Source organism: Leucopleurus acutus (genome assembly GCF_964270905.1).
Source record: "Leucopleurus acutus genome assembly, chromosome: 14".
Classification (NCBI taxonomy): domain Eukaryota; kingdom Metazoa; phylum Chordata; class Mammalia; order Artiodactyla; family Delphinidae; genus Leucopleurus; species Leucopleurus acutus.
Window position 1 is genome coordinate 65,276,031 of NC_139156.1, and position 22,068 is coordinate 65,298,098.

Genomic DNA, 22,068 nt, shown 5'->3' on the forward strand with positions numbered 1-22,068 from the left:
CTATGTCATTCATTCTTAATACCAGATACCATATGGAATCAAGGAAGAAAATCAGCGTTTCTCCATTGCAAGCCCATATTTGGAATTTAGTTGAATAGGGACACTGTTTAAAAGCATGTTCCAGTTTTCTGGTTGAAACTGTTTTTTGTGTGTTTTTGTTTTTGGTTTTTAATATAGCTGGCTACCTTCAGAATAATTGTCCATTCCAATTAGCCTATAAAAGGCAAATTTCTTGTCATTGTTAAATCCAGTTTAATAATCTTATTTTCCTACGTTTAAGAGAAAGATTTTGACTTTTCATCTTCATGTGCTATACTTGCTCCTTGAGGAAGAAATAGCAGTCATGTCAGGGGAATAATGCTCACAGAGAAGCAAGTGTGAGTGAGAACATTGTGGGGAAGAATGAATTGGATTAAGCCCTGCTGAATAGGAGATGACATTTAGAGGGGAAATTTAGACCTACTATCATGCACTTCCTGGAAATATTTTAGTTGAATTTTTTCTATTTCAAAATAATGCATATTCACTGGAGGCCTGAAACGAAAGTCAAAATTCTCCAGAGATTTAATTCCATGAAATTTTGCCCGATAACATATTTTCCCTTCCTCATAATTTTTCGGAGACTCTAAAATAAAGATATTAATAAGATTTTTTGATAGAAAATACTAAACCATTTTCCATCAAATACTAAGTATAGGGCTTCCCTGGTGGCGCAGTGGTTGAGAGTCCACCTGCGGATGCATGGGACGTGGGTTCGTGCCCCGGTCCGGGAAGATCCCACATGCCGCGGAGCGGCTAGGCTCGTGAGCCATGGCCGCTGAGCCTGCGCGTCCAGAGCCTGTGCTCCGCAACGGGAGAGACCACAACAGTGAGAGGCCCCCGTACCGCAAAAAAAATAAATAAATAAAATACTAAGTATATAATTGCACATGGAACCGGAAGGATCCTGTGCCCCCAGTTAAACATCTACACTCCTTACCTCCCATCTATGAAACGTGTTCCTTCCTTATGCTGATTTGTAAAAAATAGGGAAGGGGCCGCTCCTCTACTCCGACCATGTAGTTTCTTTGCTTCTCCAAAATACCTTGCCCAGTTCCAACTTTTCTTCCATAGCCTGAATTAAACCTATTTTTTCCAGGCTGGAGCAAGGGAAGGAATAGTTCCTGAGTTTCTTCTTGTCATATAGGGGATTATTTAATTTCCTTTCAGATTATAGAGTATACATGAGTCTCATAACTTTCATAGCTTATTCTGGTCTTGGGAATGACTTTTCATATAGTGCTAATGCTTTCCTGGTCATTTTTTATGGAGTTTGGGGAGTCACTTTTTCTGCATGTTCTTCTACTCACGTCTTAGCCTGAAGTCTGTTATTTGGAAAGTTTTCAAGTTGAAAGAAGAATTTCAGCTAGATCATTTAGAAGTAATAGAAATGCAGAAGAGAAAACATGTGAACACAGAAGCTAGGAGAACTGCAGTAAGAAATAATAATTTAATGATAGGAGATAGCAATTTAGTGAAAGGAACTGCTTTGTGTTCATTCATCCTCTGAGAATGCAAATGTATTCTTTTAGTTTGACCTTTAACTTTAGAAAATCATCCTTAAAGAAAATTTTGGAAAATAAAAAATTTTGTAGGAGATGAATACTGTTTTAAGTACAAAGGATTATTTTAATTTCTAATGACACTAACTCTGCACTCAGATCTTAGTTCATATCCTGGTTCTTCCACTTCCAGCTACTTAGGACTTCAGTGAAATTACTCAATCATTCAGCTTCAGTTTCCTCGTCAACAAGGGAAACTGTTATTACCTGTATTATAGGATTGTTGTGAGAATGAAATGAAATAATTTATGTACGATTATAAGATGCTTAACATAAGGACTGGCATTTTATAAGCCTTCTATAAATCTTGGCTTTCATTATTTTTAGTGTCACTGTCAGGTAAATGCTGACCTGGTATTATGGGCCTGGGACAAAATAGGAAAGAAACAGAGGAAAGGATGGTAGTAATAAATAGAATAGGAAGAAGCATGTATACAGATGCTAATGAGATTATAATTATATTGATATTACATATGAGAGGGAAAATAACAGGCAGTTTTATCTACCAAGAATAAAAAAGAAGGTAATATATGAAGTTCATATATAAAGTTTTATTCATATGTAAAGTTCAGATTTCAAATCATTCTGTTACAAAGTAAAAGCAAATAGAACTTTATAGAAAGTTGTTATACATGGTATCAAATCATACCCCCCTCCAACTTTATTTGGAGACTTTCTTATCAATAAATAAATGGCATGTGAAACCATTCTTTCTCTTTTAAATGTACATTCTTTTTGAGGAGTAGGTTATCCATGTGGAGGGAATTTAAATAAAACTTTTTTTTCTGCACGTAATAATTGGAGACATACAAGAATATTACCTCAGTAAATGAATGAAAAAAGAGCACTCTTTGAGATGAGGAAACGATTATAGTACTTTTGAAATATACAACTTGTTGTAAGAGATAAGATGCAAGTAGAAACAGAAGCTATGTATGTGAAATACTGAGACATCAATCCTGTCTGCTAGAGGGTCTATAGATGGACTGCCATCCAAAAGCCAGGGTCACATCCTGTACTGTTTTATTCCTCTACTCAGTAATTTCACAGAAAATCATTTTCATAGAAAATCAGTTTTTATAGAAAATGTATGACCTAATCACTCAACAACATATTCCCTATTCTTTTTAAATTTTATTTCAATTATATAGTGTGTAATAGCCATAATAAGTGGACTGTTGTTAAAATATATTCTACATATAAGTGTCTACTATGTATATGGAATCTGAATATCTATAACTTCTTCAACTGTGGGGGTCACCCTTCTTTTTACGACTCATCTAGAATGATCTGTCTGCCTATGACTCCTCTTCCATGAGTGTACAATGTCCAGTCTTTTTATGAGATTCGCTCCACAAATTTTTCAGATCCCTGGGAAATACTCATGTCCCACAAGCATGTCTGACTTGTGCTTGTATTCTCTCACTCTCTACTCCAACTCCAGGCTCCTCTCTTGGTCAGTTTTTGCCAGATTGTAACTGTTTCTCCATGCTACTACTTTTCCCTCTTTTATCACTTCAACCCACACCAAGCTCTAACATTTAACACTTTTTTTTTTTTTCCTGAAGGGCTGAGGATAGCTTAAGGAATTTAAAACACACAAAGAAAAATGTTTTAAAACAACAAACCAAAACAGTAGTCTAGACACCAAGGCTTTATTATAAGAAGTGAAATTTCTTGAGAGAAAAAGGGATTTGTGAGTTCCAAAGAACCAGAATTTATACTATAAATAATAGAGTAGGAAAGAATACAGAATTTGATGTCAGAGCAATGTACCCAGCAGTTGTGAAGAAGATAAAAGTTCAACCATTTGGTAAGTGAGAAATGATATGAGAAATTTTACCTGGGATTATATGCTGCCTAAACCCTTGAGAAGGTCCTAGTTCTCCTTCTCTGTACCCCAGACTGGGAAGAGTGGGAAAGTCAACAGAAACACTGATGAGGAAACGTAAGAATAAGGGACTTGTGCCCTATTGCAGGCTGATTAAAAACCTCTAGGTCAAACATGGTTCCCTGGTTTTAGCTTATTCATGGTTGAGGAAGTCTAAGCCGATGTTACTATAGTGTGGTCCACAAATCTGCAACTTATATGAGTAGATGTTTTTTTTCTCCAATTCATTATTAGAATGTGTCAGAATCAATGCACTGGTTTGTTTATGGAAAAGGCCTTACTATGAAAACTGTCAGATAAACAGTACACAAAGTATTATATTTAATTTACATTCTGCTGCAAGATTATTATTTCCTTGTGAACTGGCACTTTGAATAGTATTTGTATAGACAAATGGAACTGAGGGCAGTATTGACTTAAATTATTTAAGAAAACTGACAAGAGAACATAAGTGAAGGCTTATTGTACCAGATATTAAACGAAGCATAAAAGCTACTATAATTAAAACAGTATAGTATAGGCACAGGAATATGCAAATAGATCTATGGAAAACAGTAGAGAAACCAAGATCAGATCCATATGAAACAGGAATTTAATCTAAGAAAAGTGGCATTTTGGACCATTTGGGAAAACATTTAATACATTTTGTTTTGACATTTCATTGTTTATGTTGGCAGAAACAAATGTTAAGTCCATTATTCGCATCATAACAAAAAAATAATTTCCATAGCATTAGCTTGCTAGGGCTATCATAACAAAATACCGCAGACTGAGTGGCCTAAACAACAGACATTTATTTGCTTACAGTGCTGGAGTCCTAGAAGTCCAAGATCAAGATGCTGACAGGGTTGGTTTCTGGTGAGACCTCTCTGGCTTGTAAATGACTACCTTCCCGCCATGTCCTCACATGGTCTTTTCTCTGTGTGAGCTGAAAAGGAGAGCTTTGGTGTCTCTTCATCTTCTTATAAGAACACCAGTCCTATTGGATTAGGACCCTGCCCTTATGATTTTGTTTAACCTTAACCATCTCCTTTAAGGTCCTGTTTCCAAATACAGTCGTGTTGGCAGTTAGGGCTTCAACATATGAATTTTGAGGGGACACAGTTCAGTTCACAATATATGTGAAAGAAAAAAAACAAATGTTTTGATGAAATTATAAGGATAATATGTTTAAAGAGTAAAGGAATTCTACCATATAAAACACAAAACACAAATCTAGAATCCATAACACAGTGCTTTCATCCAAGTTGTTGATCATATCAGTCATTCTTTTATAGCTGAGTAGTATGCCATTGAACGGATGTATCACATTTGTTCATCCATCTGTTGAAGGACGTTTGGAATATTTCCAGCTTGTATGATTATGACTAGGATTGCTATAAATATTCATGTACAGGTTTTTGAGTAAATGTAAGTTTTCACTCTCTAAGGTTAATACCCAGGAGTGGGATTTCTGAGGCATACAGTAAGCAGCTGCCTTGCATGTCTCCACATAGGCCATGTGGGAAAGGCTTAACTACAGCAGATCTAAGTCTTGGCAGAATTCCCTGCGATATTCCTGGAACATGAGAGCATGCCGGAGCTTGTGAACAAGACCATTTTCCACCTGCTTACCTATCTTCCCAGGAAGGTGTCATGAGGCAGTTTCTTATCACCTCCAGTGTTTTGAATAGATGTGAGAATTTTTGCCTTGCTGCCATTAGTGTACAACTACAGACTATAAAACAGCTTACCCTTAAATTGAAATTGGCTTTTCAGTGAGTAACAGGTTACACTGACACTCATGTCACATCGTCATATTATTTGGCCCCTTTTGTTTCAGTGTCATCCTTGGGGACCAGGGACATGGGGAGCTGGCACTTTTGCTCATCTTTCTTTTGCTTTCTTGTAAGTTATAAATTGTCTGGATCTAACAGGAATTTCTTGTTTCTTTAAAGACAAATCAGTCCTTTGCCAGGATTTTGAATTATTTACAATTTTTTAGAAATTGTGAATAGAGCTTACCTACATATTCATTACAGATTTTTGTGTGAACATAAATTTTTATTTATCTAAATTCCCAGGAATAGTATTGTTGAGGCATATGGTAAAGAAGAAACTACCAACCAGCACAATATGTGAGAGTTCCAGTTTTTCCACGTTCCCACCAGAACTTGGTATTTTCAGGAACATTTAAATTGAGTTGTTTTTTTTCTTATTATTGAGTTCTGAGAATTCTTTATATATTCTGGATACAAGATCATTATCAGATATATAATTTATAAATACTTTCTCTAATTCTGAAGTTTATCTTCTCGTTCTCTCAACAGTGTGTTTGAAGAACAAAAGTTTTAAATTTTGTTGAAATCTAATTAATAATTATTTATTTTATGGAATGTGCTTTTGGTATCATGTATAAGAACTCTTTATCTAACACCAGGTCATAAAAGTTTTCTCCTATATTTAAAACAATATTTTATGGGTTTACATTTCATATTTAGATCATGATCCATTTTGAGTTAAATTTTGAAAACATATGAGGCTTAGGGTAGATTATTTTTACTACATAGGGATATCCAATTTTTCCAATATTATTTGTTGAAAAGACTATTTTTTTCTCCATTGGATTCTTTTGCATTTTGTGAAAAATCACTTATCCATGTATTTCTAGACTCTCTATTATGTTTCATTGATCTATGTGTCTATCCCTTCACCAATACCACATTGTCTTGAGTACCATAGCTTTACAGTGAATCTTAAATTTAGGTAGAATGATTCCTCCAACTTTATTCTTCTTTTTGAAAATCACTTTAGTTATTCTAGATCTTTTGAATTTTCATATACTTTAAAAAATCAGTCTGTCTATATCTAAAAAATCCTACTTGGAATTTCATTAGAATTGCAATAAATATAAGTATCAATTTGGGAACAACTGATGTTTTTACAATGTCGAGCCTTCCAACCCCTGAGCATAGTATTTTTCTCAAATTATTTAGGTCTTTGGCATCTTTCATCAGCATTTTGTTCCTTTCAGCATAAAGATCCTGTACATGTTTTGCTAGATTTATACCAAAATATTTTTGAGGTTTTGTAAATCATATTCTTATTCACTTTTGGTAGGATTATTCATCTTGTGCGGATTGGTGAAAATGTTCTCTGAGGGCAATTTGGCAGACTCTACAAATTTGAGAATGTACTGATCCAGCTTTTCCAGTCTTAAGAATCTATCTTACAAAAATATTTTCACATAGGAACAAGGTTATAAAGATATTAATTACTCTGTAATAACAACAAATAGAGATAAAATTTCTATAGAAAAGGATATAAATAATTATGATTCAGGTATATCATGGGTTCTTATGGCCATTAAAAAAGTGTGAAGTTCTTTCTGCGCTCGCGCTCATTGTGGTGCCACCAGACGCTCCCTCAACATGCAGAACGATGCCGGCGAGTTCGTGGACCTGTACATGCCGCGGAAATGCTCTGCCAGCAACCGCATCATAGGCGCCAAGGACCACGCGTCCATCCAGATGAACGTGGCCAAGGTTGACAAGGTGACAGGCAGGTTCAACGGCCAGTTTAAAACCTATGCCATCTGCGGGGCCATTCTCAGGATGGGCGAGTCAGATGACTCCATTCTCCAACTGGCCAAGGCTGACGGCATTGTCTCAAAGAACTTCTGACTGGAGAGGATCCTGGATGTGGAACGTGTGTTATAAATAAAGAGTGAAAACCTAAAAAAAAAAGTGTGAAGTTGATCTGTTGGTACTGATGTCTCGTATATGTAATTGACAAGTAAAAACAAAGCTGTCACAAATAAATATATAGTATACAAATTTTTTGGTGTGTTTTATTTTTAAAGAGAACACTACAGAGAAAGAACTGGAAGGATATAGATAAACTGTTAAGTATAGCTATCCATGGGATGGAATGGAAATAATTAAAAGAGATTTAACATTTTACATGATATATCTATATTGTTTGACTTTTTGTAATTAAAAATATAAAAGTATAGGAGAAATTTTATAAATGAAAGAGTACGTGATTTTATTTTTTAGACCTTTATAAATCAGGAACTATTCAAATTTGGGATTAGAATGATTCCCAAATCTTTCAGGTAGAAATTTTGAACTACCATGAAATATGGTTACAGATAATACGTTGGAAAGCGTGGCAGGTTTGACCTTGGCAGGATGCTGACAAAGCAAGAGAGAGGCATGGACATATATACACTACCAAACGTAAGGTAGATAGCTAGTGGGAAGCAGCCGCATAGCACAGGGCGATCAGCTCGGTGCTTTGTGACTGCCTGGAGGGGTGGGATAGGGAGGGTGGGAGGGAGATGCAAGAGGGAGGAGATATGGGAACATATGTATATGTATAACTGATTCACTTTGTTATAAAGCAGAAACTAACACACCATTGTAAAGCAATTATAACCCCATAAAGATGTTAAGAAAACAAAAAAAGAGATAACAGGAGTTAGCATTTGCTTTGTGTTGTGATAAAAGGGTTAAAACTTTTCAGGAGAGCTGTCAGCCAAATTTTTTATAATTTAATTTTCCAGTGATATTTTATAAAAAAGGAATTACAAATCCAGGAGTCCAATAAATCAGTATTTTCTTAAAATTTTAAGGAAATTTTTACAACTGTATTGTTCTTAATTGTTCTTACATTTAACATTTAATTAATAAATTGTCTCTGAATCTAGATAATTTTTATATGCTTTCTTAGGCATCTAGAAAATATTTTTTCTCTTCTAACCTTTTTATTTTATTACCTTCTAAAACACATATGCCTCTCTCTCTTCCGTGTTGCATTCATTTCTCTAATTTCTGTGCCCTAGTGTTTTCCTCATCCATAAAATGGAGGTGAGCATTTTATTTATCTCATTGTACTGTTTTGCTGGTTAAATAAGGTGATACAAGTCAAGCATAAAAAAGTATCTGTTGACACATAGTGACTGCTCACTAAATATTGTCTGTAGCTACTCGTGATTATACGTATACCATCTTAATCCATGCTATTGCAACTCGGACTGTTATCATTACTACAACCAATTATTAATTAGATTTGCTTAAGTACTGTCACATACAAGGCAATGTACTAAATGTAAGTATGTATATGTGTGTGTGTGCATGGTTATTTAATCCCCTCAAAGCTCTATGTGGTGTGTACTATTGCGAAGTCCTATTTATATTGGAGGGAACAAACACAGAGAGACCAAGTGATCAGCCCATAGTCACAAGGTTGGTGAATGCTAAAATTAGAAAAATCTTCCTAGTCTTACTTTATCTTCAAAAAAGCTAAGCTTATGACTTGGACAGGGAACTGTGGTTGGAATGATTAGGCTAATTAGGAATCTTTACAAATCTAGTTCATAAGCAACTTGAAAAAAAGGAATAATTAATTTTGAGCAAAGTAACTTCTCTAGCTTGTGAGAAAATGAGGCAGCACTTTAAATACTACTATAGCAGAATCTTAAACCCAGTACATTTTTCTTCTGTTGCTATTTCTTCTTTGAGAGGTGATGCAGCAGAACAAGATTTTTCTTTTAAGTGTAAATATTCTAAGAAATGTTTTCTCGGTGTTGTAAAATGCAGTCACTTACTATATTCTATGATGTTCCCTGATATCATCCCTGTCTACTCATTCACTATAAAATGAATATTTACCACTTTATTTCTACTAAACCTGAAATGTAAAACTCTTAGTGTTTCTCTGAATGGTGACCCTTTAACATTAATAGAATAAAGTGAGGTCTAAAGCCTTACTGTGTTGTACAAGAAACAATGGACAACAAACTGTTCTTTATATACATTAGATTCACTTTCACCTTACAGGTTATTTATTCAAACTGTATTTATATTAGCACTTCAAACAAAGTAGATTTTTTAAACTCTTGGAAAAGAATACCAAAACCTTCTACCATGTGCACTATCACTGCAAAAAAACAAAATGAGAAAATAAATTTAAATTGCATGAGTTTCTAAAAAGAGCTTATCCTTTTAAGATATTTGGCTGACATCTTGTATACAACTATTTGGAGGTAGGTTGGGCTGTTAACTGCTTTATTTTCTGAGCTGTGGAATGGAACTCAGAGTGGTTGAAGGTTTTGCTTTTTGATTGTTAGGATGAGTTTTATAGAAAATTATTTAATATAGCAATTACATCTAAAAAATGAGTTTAAACTTAGACTACAACCCAAGATGGAGAAAAAGATAATTTATTTCCCAGTAGGAAATGTGTTAATCAAAGCCAATGCTATCTTCCTTTCACAAATGAAGCCCATTATAAAGTTAGGCACTTTTAGTATTTTAGTGTCATTTGTCAACTCAGTTATTTCCATTTTCATGTAGAAAACAATCAAAAAGAAATGCATGTATTCTTGCCACAAAAATAGCAGGTTAACACTCTGTAGCACGTTATTATTTTAAAAGATATATTGCTAGACTCTGAGTCATTAAATTATTTCCCTAAAATGATGGTGTTGTCTGGAATCTAGATTTGCTGGATGAATGCCCTTTGGTAATGCAGTAGTTACTGCCTTTTGCTAAATGTTATAATTTATAGGAGCCAAAAAAGCACAGCTCCTGGAATTTCCTGGAATTGAAAAAGCTTTCTAAAGGCATTCATTTATAATTTTTTACTTAAGATTATTTATCAAGCTAAAACTTTAACTATAAAAACTCAGTTTTAATTTCAGTTGTTGAAATGTCCAAATCAAGCAATTGAAAAACAAAATGATAACATGGCTCATATGCTTTTCACCACATTATACTGCATGTAGAAAAGGGCCCGGTGCAGCGCCTGGGATCTCCATTGTGTTGGTTCCCTCTTTCCCCTCCCCTCTTGCTTCTTTATTGCTTCGCATTTCTATACACTGCAGATTTCCAATCAGCACTAAAAAAAAAAGCCCCAAAGCTCTACAGTGCAATTTTCACCCAATTGTCCCATAACTTGTGGATACAACCACTTCGTGTTGGTGCATGCAACCCCAGCACCTTTAATTTCCTTTCATTTATTTCTTTCATCTCTCATTTTATTAACCATTTAAAGGAAATATTTTCTAGGATTTTTAAATTTGTTTAACTACATGTGTATCAAAACCTTGTACAAAGTGTCTTTATATACTGGAAAAATGGCAGAATTTTTCTAAAATATACAATAGGTATTTCTGCAAGAGAGTAAATTAAAAATTAAATTCAATATCAGCCTTTCTAAAAGTAATCAGTCCTTTACAAATGTTTGCATTATGTAGTTCTCACAAATAACTTGAGTAGAAAGAATTCTTAATTATTTAATCTTTGAATCGCCAAGTGGTATTTAGAACTACTGTTTATGAAATAGTGCTTATTTGTAAGAGTAGTTTAAAATGAATTGAGGCTATAACTTCATTAATTTACCTAGTTAAATTTACATGAATGGCCTTTCTTTCCCTTTTCTCCAGAATAATTTCTGCTTATCATTTAGATTTCAGTTTAAGCATAACTTCCTCAGGGAAGTAGCTTCCCAAATCTGAATAGGTCAAATTCATCAGCTATCAGAAACTGAAATCTCAAACAGCAAAAATTTTAAAATAGATATATGTGATTTGAACAAGTCATCTCAAAGGCTTGATTAATACTCTATAGCAAAGAAAAAATATATTTTTTTCAAATACACATGGAGTGTTGTAAAAATTGACCACATAGTATATAACACAGGAAAAAAGTCTTATCTAGTTCCAGAGAATGAGTCCAGTACAAACTATGTTATTTCACCATAATATGATTAAATTAGCACTAAAAATGTGCAGAAAAACATGTTTGAAAACAAAGAAATTATTCTTAAATAACAGGTTAAAGAGGAACTCATAATGTAAAGTAAGAAATATATATACCTGAAAGACAATAAGAATCCATTTTATAACTTATAAAATGCATCTAAGTCTGTAATAACTGCAAGTTATCGTGTTAAACTTATTTTTTTAATGGGAAAAAAAGTTACTTAAGCATTCATCTCTAGAAACTAGCTAATGAACAACAGAGTTAAGCTGGAAAAAGTAGGAAAAAAGAGAGTAGACAAGAAAATCATAGAAAATAAAACAGAGATTTTAAAGCTGGTTCTTTACAAGTTTTGTCAATGAAATAAAGCTCTTGCAAGACAGAATACAATTTTTTCTTTTAAAGATTACAAACACTAACTGTGAAGGGAAATAAAACTATAAATAGAGTAGAGCAAAAATATCATTTGAAAATAATATGAAACATGTTAAGGAATTTTGCATTTAAGGAATGCAACTTCAATACACTTGGAAATTTAGATGAAATGAGCAATTTTCATGAATGAAAATTCAATAATTATACTAAAAATAGACTTAAGTAAAACAGAAAACCTGAGTAAACTTGCAAATAAATTAAATCCTCCACCTTTGCCCCCAGCAAAACATACCAGACCTAGATGTTTTTTCCAAGCAGATTCTACCAGATATTCAAGGAGATTAGTCCTGTCTTTTACAAATTATTTCAAGACTAAAGAAAGATGCAAAGTCACATGATTAAGTCTATCAGTGTAATTTTAACATCCACAGCAGTCAGAAATAGAACAAAAATTACAGGCCAATTTTATATATAAACATATATGCAATATGAGGTCCTTAAAAGGACTTAAAAGTTAAATCTAAAATGGCCACACATGTAAAGAAACACATCATGACCAAGTAGCATTATTATTCTTAAAAATGATTATATTCATTAAAAGCCTGGTAGCTCTTGAATTTCTATATAGGAGAGGATTATGGTTCAACAGGAGATTATAAAAACCACCACCAGGGGTAGTTGTGTTTGATGAGATTGTGAAGGGATGGAAGCTTTCCCAAGCCACTGTTAGCATAGCTAATTTCTTTTTTTGCTTTTTCTTCATTTTTCTTTTCTTTCTCTCTCTCTCTCTCTCTCTCTCTCTCTCTCTCTCTCTCTCTCTCTCTCTCTCTCTCTCTCTCCCCCCTTCATCTCTCTGAGATTACAATAGCAATTCTGTGGCTAGATTAAATGACTTGAAAAAAGCAAAGAGATAAGTACAATGGTAAGATATAAAAATAGCCTTTCTCTAGAACCAATCTACCCTAGAGATATGTATCAGAAAAATGAGTAGACACAATTCGCTGTAAAATGGACTATCAATAACAGTAACAACTTCCTGTTTTTGAAAAAAATTTAAAAACAAAACCAACATAATGTTGTACATGAAATAGAATAGACCTACATGAAAGAAAATCAATATTCTTCTGTTAGTAACTGATCAAGCCTTGATTTGAGAATCATATATGTTCTTCTCTTGTAAGAGATACAGAAAAATAGGAGTGGTCTTGGAGAAAAACAAAGTTTAAATAATAGAAAATAGATTTAATGAGGCATCCATAAGAAATCGGACCTTTATTATTTAGCAAGGATTGGTGGGGAGTAAACATTTTCAAGTGTCCTTATCAGTCTGATTTTGAGCAGTTTGTCGCCACCATTAAAAAAATAACCTGCTGCAAGAAGCCATTGACTATAACTAAAGTAGTAACTATAAAAGAAAGAGTGTATTTGTGTAATGGTCACCTCTAAAGATCAGTCGAGAAGTGTCAACGTTGAACATTTATAGACAGCATGAAGTCAGGGCCCCAGAAATGGCAATCTCTAGGAATTCCATTTGGAAAAAATACAAACCGTGCCCCACTTACTTCTGGAAAGAATTGGAACCAGCAGGGTTCATTTCAGCTTTGTATTTCTGAGCTCATTTTTTTCTCATATCTATATCACATTTATCATGAAGCTCTTATGAATTTTAAAGTCCCCTTTTGAATTAAATTGCCTAACCAGAGCACCATTTGTTTTGAAAATATTTATATATTTAAATGCTGTAATAATCCTTCTGTTTCACCAATGAACAAAACAGGTGGAACAAATTTAAGAAAATAAGATAATTATTAGTTTTTCTCTTAACTAGTGTAGTTTGAAGGAAAGAAGGAATAGACTGAGTATATCAAACAGCAGGACTTAGCTGTGAAGATTTAATGCATGGGGACTATTTTTCCACTTTCTTTTCTGTATCTTCCCTTTTATATTTTAAAATTCTATTTTGGTAGTTAAAGCTGTACCTATTATTGGTTATGGGTATCTGGACATGGAAAATCGCAGTCAGACATAAACCTCTGAAAGAAAGACCTTGTGTTTTGTTATTACAAATCGTCACTCTACATTATGGGACACCCAGGCAGTGCCATTTCTGTCTAACCTTCTAGATAATGGAATTTCCTGGCTGTTTAATCTTTTAAAGAAACATGAAGACTCCTGAGATTACATTTCCATGCCTTTGTAAATTGTACCTTACTATAGTATTAAGGTACAAGAGGATGCCTCTTCAAGCTTCATAGCTTGCACCAAATAATTAGTGGTTAATACCATTTTACTATTATTTGTTTTATAAAAGTGGCAAAATATTAAAAGAACTAATTCCCAGCTGATTAAGGTCAATATGATTCAGCATAAAAAGTTGGGGGAAATTCAGAAGAATGTTTGAAATTATTGAAATTGTCTAGTGATATAAGACAGTTTTTCTTTTTATTGAGTATGAAAATGAACGATATGACCTTCTAGAGCAGGGCTTTTCAAACTTGAAACCACCTGGGAGTCTTTTTAAGATTCTGATTCAGTAAGTCTGAGATAGGGCCTGAGATTCTGCATGTCTAACAAGTGCTTAAGTCATGCTCACGGTGCTGGTCAATACACCAGACATTGGTAGCAAGAATAGAGTGTAGAGGTTTGTAACCTAGGCTCCATGGAGGAGTCTCAAGGTTTGTGTGAACTATATGACGTTGTGCACAGAGTGTGTGTGTGCATTTTCAAGGGAGAGTACCTGTAAGTTTTATCACATTCTCAAGACTTGTGTGACCTACCCCTCTATAAAGTCTTGATTAGTATTTCCTTAGTATGTTTCTTGTAGATGCTAGTCCTATAAGATAATAAGGTTGGGATACTCCGTATATTTATCTTACTTTTGTATATTTAAAATAAATATGGTAAATATTTCAAGAAATTCTAAAGTTATTTTACCCACTTAACTTTCTTTAACCATGGCATTTCTTAAACTAGTAATGGAATTAATTCTTTTTCTCAAGTTTTACCAAATAATGTTCCATGAACAATAAAAAAAGATATTGATTTACTTTAAACAAAGATTAATATGTAAATCTTGGATTTCCTTTCCACTGCTTTGTTTTGTCCTGATTACATGTGACTCACATTTGTTCATATGAACTATCCAGTACCCTAGCCTCTCAATCTCATGGCGTCTTCACTTCCGTTGATTTTTTTTCTTCAACACTATTATTAGCCACCCCTTCCAGTCGTCAGTCTTAAACTTGATGACTCCCAGTTGTTTAACATTAATCTCAACCTTGGTTTTGGCTGGGACTTGTATATCCCACTATTTGTTTGACATCTTCACTTACTGGCATATATGTATGAACATTTCAGAAATAACATGATCAAAAAAAGACTCCTGATTTCCCTCTCTCTTCTAAAGCTACTCCTCTCCCAGTCTTATTCATTTCATTTAATAAGTACTTCCATTTACTCATTCCAGGTCAAGCCAGCAAGTAACAAATGGAGTAACTATGTGGGTAAAAGTAATTAATCCTGATTAACAGGAAGGTAGGGCTATGCTACATATTTGGTGCAGAGAATAGTAATGTCTGAAACTTGATGGATTTCTTGACACCTCTTGGTATTTTCACACCAAGATTTAATTTAAAAAAATGGACAAGTACAAGTAGATATGACCTGGGGAGGAAAGGTAACTAGAGGTTTGGACCTCTCAGGGATGAGTCAGGATCATCTCACCATACAAGCTGCCTTGATTAGCAGAGGTGCTGGCTAAGGATTAGGAGAAAATAAAATGGATTATGGTAGAGACAATCATGAGTCTTGGTTACAACCCCAAGAGCAGCTACATTAGTGCAGGTTGTAATTCGTCTCACTAACTCTTTACGTGTAAGTTACCCAAGACACACCACCAGCCAGGATCCCCCAGAGAAGCTATTCCTAGATATAGTGAATTTATGATAAGAAACAAGTAAATATGAGTGGTACAAGGGATAGACTGTAGTAGGTCCTGCAGTACTCCATCCTCTTTAGGGACTGTGCAACTGTCCTTCAGCCACTAGGAATATCTGTTGCCAGTGTCTCATGGTTGTGCCTCTCACTGGGACTCACCTTTCACTGCAGGAAACTTCCTTTCCCAGAGTTATGCCGCCTCCCAAGTGGTGGCCTGCAGTTAGGGACTGGCTTATATTTATATGAGGAGATAGTAACTCCTTGCTTCAATTTGGGAGAATTCTAATAGGCTCCAGAGTGCCTAAGAGTATCATTTTAGAGCTCAGTGGGTCCACTTCTCATTTAGCAGAGTTCTACCTTCCTCATTTCTTTCTAGGTGTATCTTCGGGAGAGCTCCTCAACAAATCTGCATGCAGTTCCTCATGTACAAATCTGTTCCTTAGAACCAATCTAAGATATGCCCTATTTAAAATTATACCTCCACCATATTCTCTCTATTTATTTACCTAACTTTATTTTATTTACGGTATTTATCAGCATCAGAAGCTATTATACTTATCCATCCCCCCATTTTTTTTTTTTGTTTGTTTTGGGGTTTTTTTGTTGCTGTTATTCCTCTTTAATAGAATGTAGGCTTTCTTGGGTTGGTAACTTTGTCTTTCCTGTCTAGCACTGTGTCTCAAATACCAAAATTATTCTTAACTGATGATCTTGTAAATTCTTCTTAAATGGATTTGTGAATCCTGTATCTATATAAAAATCACTACAGAGTAATGATTACATTCATGATTATTATATAGAAAAAAGTTTTAAAAAATACTTATATAAGTAATGTTATACATTTAATTTACTGATAAATTTTAGAGTTTTGACATATCAAAAGGAAAAATATAATCAAAGAAAAACAGAAAATCAAAATAAGTTAAGGAGTACAGGCATACCTCATTTTATTGTTCTTTGCAGATGTTGAGTTTTTTTTTTACAAATTGAAGATTTGTGGCAATCCTGCATAGAGCAAGTCTATAGGTGCCATTTTTTCCAACAGCATTTGCTCACTTTGTGTCTCTGTGTTACATTTTGGTAATTCTCTTAATGTTTCAAACATTTTTTATTATTATTATATTTGTTATGGTGATCTGTGACCAGTGATCTTAGATGTTACTCTTGTAACCATGCTCATGTAAGACAGCAAACTTCTCCACAAATGTAGGATATGTTTTTGACTATTCCATCGACTAGGCTTTCCTTCATCTCTCTCTCTCCCCTTAGGCCTCCCTAGTCTGTGAGACACAATATTGAAATTAGGCCAATTAATAACCCTACAATGGCCTCTAAGTGAAAGGAGTAGTTGTACATCTCTCACTTTAAATCAAGAGCTAGAAGTGATTAAGCTTAGTGAGGAAGGCATGTCAAAAGCCAAAATAGATGCTAGGCCTCTTGCACCAAACAGGCAAGTTGTGAATGCAAAGGAAAAGTTATTGAAGGAAATTAAAAATGCTACTCCAGTGAACACACCAATGATAAGAAAGTGAAATAGTCTTATTACTGATATGGAGCAAGTGTGAATGGTCTGTATCAAAAATAGCCCCAACCTTCGCTTCAGCCAAAGCCTAATCCAGAGCAAAGCCCTAATTCTCTTCAATTCTGTGAAGGCTGAGAGAGGTAAGAAAACTGCAGAAGAAAAGTTTGAAGATAGCAGAGGTTGATTTATGAGGTTTAAGGAAAGAAGCTCTCTCTATAACATAAAAGTGCAAAGTGAAGCAGTCAGTGCTAATGTAGAAGCTGTAGCAAGTTACCCAGAAGATCTAGCTAAGATAATAAAAAAAGGTGGCTACACTGAACAACAGATTTTCAATGTAGACAAAACATCCTTCTACTGGAAGAATATGTCATCTAGTAATTCATAGCTAGAGAGGAGAAGTCAATACTTGTCTTCAGAGTTTCAAAGGACAGGCTGACTCTCTTGTTAGGGCTAAAGCAGCTGTGACTAAGTTGAAGCCAAAGTTCATTTAACCATTCCGAAAATCCTAGGGCTCTTAACAATTATGCTAAATCTCTTCTGTTTGTCCTGCTTAAATGAAGCAACAAAACCTGGATGACAGCATATCTGTTTTCAATATGGTTTATGAATATTTTAAGGCCACTGTTGAGACCTACTCCTCAGAAAAAAAAAAAAAATTTCTTCACTGTCAATGCATCTGGTCACCCAAGAGCTCTGATGGAGGTATACAATTAGATTAGTGCTGTTTTCATGCCTGCCAACACAACATCCGTTCTGCAGCCCATGGATCAAGGAGTAATTTTGACTGTCAAGTCTTATTATTTAAGAAATACATTTCGTAAGGCTAAAGGTGCCATAGAAAGTGATTCCTCTGATGGATCTGGGCATAGTAAATTGAAAACCTTCTGAAGAGAATTCACCATTCTAAATGCGATTAAAAACATTTGTAATTAATCAGAAGAAGTCAAAATGTCAACATTAACAGGAGTTTGAGAGAAGTTGATTCTAATCCTCATGGATGACTTAGTGGTTCAAGACTTCAGGGGAAGAAGTAACTGCACATGGGGTGGAAATAACAAGAGAACTAGAATTAGAAGTGGAGCCTAAAGATGTGACTGAATTGCTGTAATCTCATGATAAAACATTAATAGATGAGGAGTTGCTTCTTATGGATGAAGAAAGAAAATGGTTTCTTGAGATGGAATCTACTCCTGGTGAAGATGCTGTGGAAGATTGTTGAAATGACAACACAAGATTTAGAATAGTACCTAAATTTAGTTGATAAAGTTTGAGAGGATGGACTCCAATTTTGAAATAAATTCAACTGTGGGAAAAATGCTGTCAAACAGCATTGCACGCTACAGAGAAATTGTTTGTGAAAGGAAGAGTCAATCAGTGTGGCAAAATTTACTCTTGTCTTATTTTAAGAAATTGACACAGCACCCCGCCCTAACCTTCAGCAGCCACCACCCTGATCAGTCAGCAGCTATCAACATCAAGGCAAGACCTTCCACCAGCAAAAAGATGATGACTCACTGATAGCCCAGATAATGGTTAGCATTTTTTAGCAACAAAGTATTTTAGAGTAAGGTTTGTACATTGTTTTTTTTTAGATGTAATGCTATTGCACACTTAATAGACTACAGTATAGTGTAAACATAACTTTCATATGCATTGGGAAACCAAAAAAATTGTTACTCACTTTATTGCATTATTTATTTTGTTGCACTGGTCTGGAACCAAACCTGCAATATCTCTGAGGTGTTCCCGTATACTCAACAGCTCCATTACAATATAAAATTTAGAGAACTTAGTCATGTACACACCTTGTTTTATATTAATTTGCTTAATATTCTGGGCTATATTTTAAGTATCAATTATTTTACTTAAGATACAGGGAAAGATTTAGTGACAGAGGATACCTGTTACTTACTGAAGGCCTACTTTTTTTATTTTTAACATCTTTATTGGAGTATAATTGCTTTACAAAGGTGTGTTAGTTTCTGCTGTATAACAAAGTGAATCAGTTATACATATACATATATCTCCATATCTCCTCCCTCTTAGGTCTCCCTCCAACCCTCCCTATCCCACCCCTCTAGGTGGACACAAAGCAGCAAGCTGATCTCCCTGTGCTCTGTGGCTGCTTCCCATTAGCTATCTGTTTTACATTTGCTAGTGTATATATGTCCATGCCATTCTCTCACTTCATCCCAGTTTAACCTTCCCCCTCCCTGTGAACTCAAGTCCATTCTCCATGTCTGAGTCTTTACTCCTGTCCTGCCCCGAGGTTCCTCAGAACAATTTTTTTTTTTTTAATTTTCTTTTTAGCTTCCATATATATGTGTTAGCATGTGGTATTTGTTTTTCTCTTTCTGACTTACATCACTCTGTATGACAGACTCTAGGTGCATCCACCTCACTACAAATAACTCAATTTCGTTTCTTTTTATGGCTGAGTAATATTCCATTGTATATATGTGCCACATCTTCTTTATCCATTCATCTGTCAATGGATATTTAGGTTGCTTCCATATCCTGGCTATAGTAAACAGAGCTGCAATGAACATTGTGGTACATTAATCTTTTTTAATTATGGTTTTCTCAGGGTATATGCCCAGTAGTGAGATTGCTGGGTCATATGGTAGTTCTATTTTTAGTTTTTTGAGGAACCTCTATACTGTTCTCCATAGTGGCTGTATCAATTTACATTCCCACCAACAATGCAAGAGGGTTCCTTTTCTCCACACCCTCTCCAGCACTTATTGTTTGTAGATTTTTTGATGATGTCCATTCTAACCGGTGTGAGGTGATGCCTCATTGCAGTTTTGATTTGCATTTCTCTAATGATTAGTGATGTTGAACATCCTTTCATGTGTTTGTTGACAATCTGTATATCTTCTTTGGAGAAATGTCTGTTTAGGTCTTCTGCCCATTTTTGGATTGGGCTGTTTGGTTTTTTTGATATTGAGCTGCCTGGGCTGCCTGTATATTTTGGAGATTAATCCTTTGTCAGTTGCTTCATTTGCAAATATTTTCTCCCATTCTGAGGGTTGTCTTTTCGTCTTTTTTATAGTTTCCTTTGCTGTGCAAAAGCTTTTAAGTTTCATTAGGTCCCATTTGTTTATTTTTGTTTTTATTTCCATTTCTCTAGGAGGTGGGTCAAAAAGGATCTTGCTGTGATTTATGTCATAGAGTGTTCTGCCTATGTTTTCCTCTAAGAGTTTTATAGTGTCTGGCCTTACATTTAGGTCTTTAATCCATTTTGACTTTAGTTTTGTGTATGGTGTTAGGGAGTGTTCTAATTTCATTCTTTTACAGGTACCTTTCCAGTTTTCCTAGCACCGCTTATTGAAGAGGCTGTCTTTTCTCCATTCTATAGTCTTGCCTCCTTTATCAAAAATAAGGTGACCATATGTGTGTGGGTTTATATCTGGGCTTTCTATCCTGTTCCATTCATCTATGTTTCTGTTTTTGTGCCAGTACCATACTGTCTTGATTACAGTAGCTTTTTAGAATAGTCTGAAGTCAGGGAGCCTGATTCCTCCAGCTCCATTTTTCTTTCTCAAAATTGCTTTGGCTATTCGGGGTCTTTTGTGTTTCCATACAGATTCTGAAAATTTCTCTTCTAGTTCTGTAAAAAAGGCCATTGGTAGTTTGATAGGGATTGCATTGAATCTGTAGATTGCTTTGGGTAGTATAGTCATTTTCACAATATTGATTCTTCCAGTCCAAGAACATGGTATATCTCTCCATCTGTTTGTATCATCTTTAATTTCTTTCATCAGTGTCTTATACTTTTCTGCATACAGGTGTTTTGTCTCCTTAGGTAGGTTTATTCCTAGATATTTTATTCTTTTTTTTTTGCAATGGTAAATGGGAGTGTTTCCTTAATTTCTCTTTCAGATTTTTCATCATTAGTATATAGGAATGCAAGAGACTTCTGTGCATTAATTTTGTGTCCTGCTACTTTACCAAATTCATTGATTAGCTCTAGTAGTTTTCTGGTAGCAACTTTAGGATTCTCTATGTATAGTATCATGTCATCTGCAAACAGTGACAGCTTTACTTCTTCTTTTCCGATTTGGATTCCTTTTATTTCCTTTCCTTCTCTGATTGCTGTGGCTAAAACTTCCAAAACTATATTGAATAAGAGTGGTGAGAGTGGGCAACCTTGTCTTGTTCCTGATCTTAGTGGAAATGCTTTCAGTTTTTCACCATTGAGGACGATGTTGGCTATGGGTTTGTCATATATGGCCTTTATTATGTTGAGGAAAGTTCCCTCTATGCCTACTTTCTGCAGAGTTTTTATCATAAATGGGTGTTGAATTTTGTTGAAAGCTTTCCTGCATCTATTGAGATGATCATATGGTTTTTCTCCTTCAATTTGTTAACATGGTGTATCACGTTGATTGATTTGCTTATATTGAAGAATCCTTGCATTCCTGGAATAAACCCCACTTGATCATGGTGTATGATCCTTTTAATGTGCTGTTGGATTCTGTTTGCTAGTATTTTGTTGAGGATTTTTGCATCTATGTTCATCAGTGATATAGGCCTGTAGTTTTCTTTCTTTATGACATCATTGTCTGGTTTTGGTATCAGGGTGATGGTGACCTTGTAGAGTGAGTTTGGGAGTGTTCCTCCCTCTGCTATATTTTGGAAGAGTTTGAGAGGGATAGGTGTTAGATCTTCTCTAAATGTCTGATAGAATTCACCTGTGGAGCCATCTGGTCGTGGGCTTTGGTTTATTGGAAGATTTTTAATCACAGTTTCAATTTCAGTGCTTGTGATTGGTCTGTTCATATTTTCTGTTTCTTCCTGATTCAGTCTTGGCAGGTTGTGCATTTCTAAGAATTTGTCCATTTCTTCCAGGTTGTCCATTTTATTGGCATAGAGTTGCTTGTAGTAATCTCTCATGATCTTTTGTATTTCTGCAGTGTCAGTTGTTACTTCTCCGTTTTCATTTCTAATTCTATTGATTTGAGTCTTCTGTTCTATTGATTTGAGTCTTCTGTT

The 22,068-nt window shown here is 34.8% G+C and overlaps 2 protein-coding genes across 2 annotated transcripts in view; both read left to right on the forward strand.

The window, feature by feature from the left end:
- Positions 1-22,068, forward strand: part of CTNNA3 (catenin alpha 3) — a 1,620,647-nt gene that overhangs the window by 1,185,433 nt on the left and 413,146 nt on the right. The gene's annotated exons all lie outside the window — the stretch shown is intronic.
- On the forward strand, positions 6,871-7,217 carry LOC309971264 (small ribosomal subunit protein eS21-like). Its single transcript, XM_082854160.1, has one exon. It carries the CDS (start codon positions 6,903-6,905, stop codon positions 7,152-7,154), a length of 252 nt encoding a protein of 83 aa, XP_082710286.1. The 5' UTR covers positions 6,871-6,902; the 3' UTR covers positions 7,155-7,217.